Source organism: Aedes aegypti, chromosome 1 (genome assembly GCF_002204515.2).
Source record: "Aedes aegypti strain LVP_AGWG chromosome 1, AaegL5.0 Primary Assembly, whole genome shotgun sequence".
NCBI lineage: Eukaryota > Metazoa > Arthropoda > Insecta > Diptera > Culicidae > Aedes > Aedes aegypti.
In genome coordinates this window covers 243738624-243744241 of record NC_035107.1, presented here as the reverse complement: position 1 = coordinate 243744241, position 5618 = coordinate 243738624, and the positions used below count along the sequence as shown (strand labels likewise).

General features: G+C 43.7%; 1 protein-coding gene across 1 annotated transcript; it reads left to right on the top strand.

Annotated features, from left to right (window-relative positions):
- The first annotated feature begins 378 nt into the window (after window positions 1-378).
- LOC110674049 (vesicle transport v-SNARE 12) lies at window positions 379-4019 on the top strand. Its single transcript, XM_021837387.1, has 2 exons — window positions 379-658; window positions 3494-4019. Exons 1-2 carry the CDS (start codon window positions 527-529, stop codon window positions 3698-3700), a joined length of 339 nt encoding a protein of 112 aa, XP_021693079.1. The 5' UTR covers window positions 379-526; the 3' UTR covers window positions 3701-4019.
- The last annotated feature ends 1599 nt before the right edge of the window (window positions 4020-5618 follow it).

Sequence of the window (5618 nt, the reverse complement as noted above, 5' to 3'; positions counted from 1 at the left end):
CGCCTTGTTGGAAGCAAAAGATGGCCGCATGGACGGTTGCTTCAACTACGCCTGGCAGCGCTGAATCTCTGAATAGGCCTTTTCATGTGACAGATCCGTCTATGCATTTGTTTACATCGGTGGAGGACCGGTGCTAACACGGGCCTGTCATTTTCATAGAAGAACTGTCAAAGTGCTTCCCGATCAGCTGATTTGAGACGTCATGTGAATAGGCCTATAGTCACTCGAATTGCAGAACGGTAGGCGTTTATTTGAATAATCTCATAGGAAAACGATGCACGTTCACAGTGCGTCCAATAGGATTCGTACACGTTTATTGAGACTTATTAGGTTTTTGCAAAATTAGCCCTAGACTGAAGTTCTCTGTTGAAAAATACTACAGTAGGAAATGTCAATCCGTACCCGAGTTTGTTTATTTTGTGCCGATGACTGTTTCGTTCCTTTGTTTCTCTCGTAAAAAAGTTTTGATTTCGGCACAAAAGTGAACCATTTCTAGACGTAATTATCGCCACTCCTGCAGCAAAGAATGGGAGACTACGATTGGAATGAACGGAACCGCCAGCAGGTGCTGGAGGGTCGTCAAATTCTGGAACGCACATCCGCCAGCCTTGCCCGATCCAATCAGATAGCAATCGAGACCGAACAGACGGGTCATGAGGTCAGTAATGATCAATTTGATATAGGGGTGGAAGGGGCAAAATTAGCACCTTACGAATGAGCTTGATTTAGTTTCCAACAGAAATGATTACTATACTCTGATTGTTTATTGATTACAAAGATTATTGCGATTACCAAGATTACAACGGATTACTATTGATTACCCTAAATTATTTGAATACTTTTTTTGGTAAATATTGCTTTGATTACTAATTGATCCATTGTCCATCACTTATTATTACTCTTATGGTGAAGATGAATCGAAGCTAAGCCTTAAGTTTTCAAAAGCACTAATCTGAAGAACGGCACGGTAAATGGCTGGGCATGGCGTACCATTGGTACCTCGCGTACCTGCAGGAATAAAACAGACCCCTTTGTATGGTCCTTAGCCTCTTGCCCATCAATTCCTATCCCTACCTCCTCGTGGTATTGGCTGGGATTACGAGTAACCTTGGGGAAGATCGGGTTACCAACCCCGGTGGAAACTTTGGTCGTATGCTGACAGGGAAGGGGGACTTGCTTTTGCTTCTGCAAACCTGGAGCGTCGGTACTCCATGTTAGGAGCGGCTCACAACAGCGTCTGTTCCCCATGTCAGGGGCGCCTGATCATCGTCCGAAAGCCAGAGAAGGACTTTAAGCTAAACTGCGCACTGTGGTCCTCCGAACATTTTGGGGGAATGCTCCTTCTAAAATCTAGAGTGTTGGTGTCAGGCCCTGCAAGCCAACCGTAAAAACACATCAGTACAGGAACGTCAACGAGAGAATACGGACCAAAACAATCAGCAAAGACCACAGCGACGGAAACGGATTGGATTGCGATTGCGTGGTTTCGGCACCGTAGCGCCAGTACTGGAAAAGTTCGCATCACGAAGCAGTTCACGAGTGTATACCAACGCATAACAAACATCACAGACTCGGGAACTGGCTAAGTGTGAGTAAGCCCGCACCCGTTCGCTCGGGAGAACATGTCAAAAGAAGTAGCAACAAGCTCGGGAACGTTTACTCGTGAGTAACCGAGCAAGGTGTGATTTATTATGGTTTTGACAGGCAAATTAATTGTATAACCATCAAATCTGGTAGTCAAAAACCCTTGCAAATCATAAACCTCGAAGGGGAAGTAGCTTTTTTCCAAAAGCACAATATGACTCTGAACAGCTCCGAACACGTTCGCGAAACCCCTAGCTTCGGTTACTCGGGAGCACGACAGGTGCGAGTAAACCAGCGCTCTGACGCTCCAGAGCGTTTGGTTTTGTTTTTGATCCCGTTCATCAGAAATGATCGCCACTTTCCATCACTGCGTAGCGCTACAGAACTGGACAGGTTCGATGGTGCGAACGTTTAGAGGTAATCATACCATCTACCAGAGCTGCGGCAACACACGTGAGCAAAGGCGCGTGATTGGGTGGTGGCCGATCAACGCAAAAATATGCAAGTTGAAACTCAAAGGCCGGTTCTTCAACTTCAGCATCACAAACGTGCATAGCCCACACTCCGGAAGCACTGATGATGACAAGGACGCATTTTACGCGTAGTTCGAACGCCGACGTCAAGATCATCATAGGAGATTAGAACGCTCAGGTTGTCCAGGAGGAGGAGTTCAGACCGACGATTGGAAAGTTCAGCGCCCACCAGCTTACAAACGAGAACGGCCTACGACTGATAGATTTTGCCGCCTCCAAGAACATGGCCATTCGTAGCACCTATTTCCAGCACAGCCTCCCGTATCGGTACACCTGGAGATCACCTCAGCAGACAGAAACGCAAATCGACCACGTTTCTCCGACATAACCGACGTCAGAACCTATCGTGGCGTTAACATTGACTCCGACCACAACCTGGTGATGGTGAAACTGCGATCAAAACTATCCGTCATCAACGATGTACGGTACCGACGCCCGCCTCGGTACGCGCAGCATCTTGAGGCAGCGTTGCCGGATGAGGGCGAGCTCGAATAGGGCTTCTCTTGAGGACTGCTGGAGGACAGTCAAAGCAACCATTAACGACGTTGCCGAAAGCATTGCCGGATATGTGGAACGGAGCTCAAGAAACGATTGGTTCGACGAGGAATGCCAGGAGATTTTAGAGGAGAAGAATGCAGCGCGGGCTGCAATGGTGCAGCATGGTACGCGGCAAAATGAATAATGTAGTACAGAAAGAAGCAGTACATCTTCGTAATTCGTAATGTAAATGAAAAATAGTTCTCCAATTAACACTTTAAAATAGCTGTTTTACAGCCTTGGTCAAATTTCATAGAAATAAATTAAAGTTTTTCGGTAGATTTTGCCAAGATGGCGGTTCTAACCTAATCAGATGAAATGACATACAACTCAAATCGTAGGTATACAAAGATAGAAAGGAAATTAAATTCAATACATATTTACTGAAATTTATAAAAGCTTATTAAAAAAAAGAACACTAGTTTTCAACCAGACTCTAAAACAGACGTGCAGTCAGTGACAAAACTTAAAAATAAAATGTTGCCCAAGTTTGACGCCCTGGGTGCATGGTCTGCAAATTTGAGTTATTTCTGAAAGCAAATAACTTTGCCGAAAAAGCCATGAAGGGTTGGCCTGCCGTTTTACCTTTTTTGAATTTAATTAAAAGATCTCTCGATTGCTGACTTTTGTCTTTGAATTGATATTAGGGCGAGAAGATAAATTATGCGAGAATTGAAACTTTTGGTCGTTATATCAATTTATTATTAATCAGAATCCTAAATAATTTATTGAAATATTTGATAAGAACGTAACAAACAAAGGGTGCTTATTTTGCCCCGGATATCCGTACCTTTAATTGTCTGATTGAATTATGCGCATTTTGAATTTCGCACTTACAGGTGATGTCAGAGCTGGAAGTCCAAAGGGAATCGTTGCTGCGCAGTCAACGGCGCTTGGAGAACGCCAACGATGGTCTGTCCAAATCCAGTGCCATCCTACGGGCCATGCACAGGAACGTTTTCTATAACAAAGTGGTCTTGATATTGATCATCGTGATGGAAGCGCTGATACTGGCCGGTTTACTGTACATCAAGCTGAGCCACTGAGACCTCGGGTAGGACGAGTAGAATAATCTTCATCAAGTTGAAAAACATTCCCCTGCCTTGGTATTATGCTATATGTATTAATGGTTACGACAAATGGCCTGCGGTTCATCAAGAGGAGAGGATTGGCAGTTTGATCATTCTTGGATACAAAATTCGTCATTGTGGAATAAATTGCATGATAAATTCGATTTAAACTTCAAACTAAAGCGTTTTCGGAGAACTGGGGATATTCAACTAATCAGGTTGATGTCTTGTGATCAATCACAAATCAAAGTGTTATATAATAAAAATACAGTTAACTCCAACTTTAAACCTTAAATTTTATTTTAGTTTTTTTTTTTCAATAAATTACTAAGGAAGCCAAATAAATAATAAATTTCTGTTGGAGACTAACATAGTAGTCGACGACCAAGTCGGAGAATCGTAGTAGTCAACTACCAAGCCAGTGTTGTTTGGGTAACCACTCGAAATTGCCTTAGCAACCACTAGCAACCTGACAATATAAAAGGCGAACAATATTGCTACTCTGTCATTCTGTACTTACCATTCGAACAATAAACATCTAGTTTAAAAAGTACAACATTTGGCGACGAGGATGGGATACTTGACTGTTGAGTCGCGAACCATGTCAAACGTAACAGGAAGGAACCCGACTGCTTCTTGGAGAGGTACTTCGATGTCGTACTCCAGCAAGTAGTCAGTTATATCGAGAATGGATGGCCAGCCAGCACCAAAGACATCACAGACCCCGATGTTCGAGCATTTTACACTCATCAAGACGCGCTAGAATTGGTGAAGGGATGTGTAATGCTCTCAAGCCGATTGGTGATTCCTGAAACACTACGCAAACGGATACTAAAACAGCTCCATAAAGGACATCCAGGAATGGAAAGAATGAAAGCTCTTGCACGAAGTCACGTCTACTACCCAAACATCGATGAAAGCATTTCTGATTACGTTAAGCGATGCGACAGCTGTGCCATGCATTCGAAGACACTCCCGTAGGTTCCTCTGCAATCGTGGCCGCTCGCACAGTCTCCCTGGGAACGCATTCATATACATTTTGCTGGTCCAGTTAACGGATTGCACTTTTTGGTAGTAGTCGACGCTTTTTCCAAATGGCCGGAAATCAACATTGTACGATCGCCAACTACTGCAGCAGTAATCAATTTCCTGGATGAATCATTCGCTCGTTTTGGAATTCCAACTACCATCGTTTCGGACAACGGTACACAATTTTCATCGGCGCAGTTCGCAACATTCTGCAAGAAGAATGGAGTTCAACATTTGCGAATATCTCCGTACCATTCGCAGTCTAATGGCCAGGCTGAACGTTTTGTAGAAACTTTGAAGTCAGCGTTGCTCAAAATAAACAAGGGGGAGAATATCTCTGAGAGGTCTATTTTATAAGTCGAGTCGATCAAATCGACTCGACTGGAGTCGCTGTCGACCGAAAAATTTGCTCGACTCAGCTCTGTCACTCGAGTTTTTCGACAGTTGTCACTCTATGTGACTGGATTAATATGGGAGTCGACGGCTGACATCTGAAATATGCATGTTTGCTTTGATCGACAATGAATACAGACGAGTCACATGAATCTGCTCGATTTACAAAATAGGCCCCTGAATCATTGCAAATCTTTCTTCAAGCCTACAGAACAACCCCAAGTCGTGTCCTAAATGGTAAAACACCATCCCAGCTAATGATTGGAAGATACATGCGAACAGTATTAAGCTTACTTCAACCACGACAACCAGTGACACCAATCATCCATCACGAACAAAATGTCCAATTCAATCGGAAGCATGGCGTAGTACCTCGGAAACTAAAGGCAGGTGATACCGTTTATGCAAAGGTCTACCAAACCAATTCAAAATGGAAATGGGCTTCCGGAATCATCATTGAAGCTATTGGACA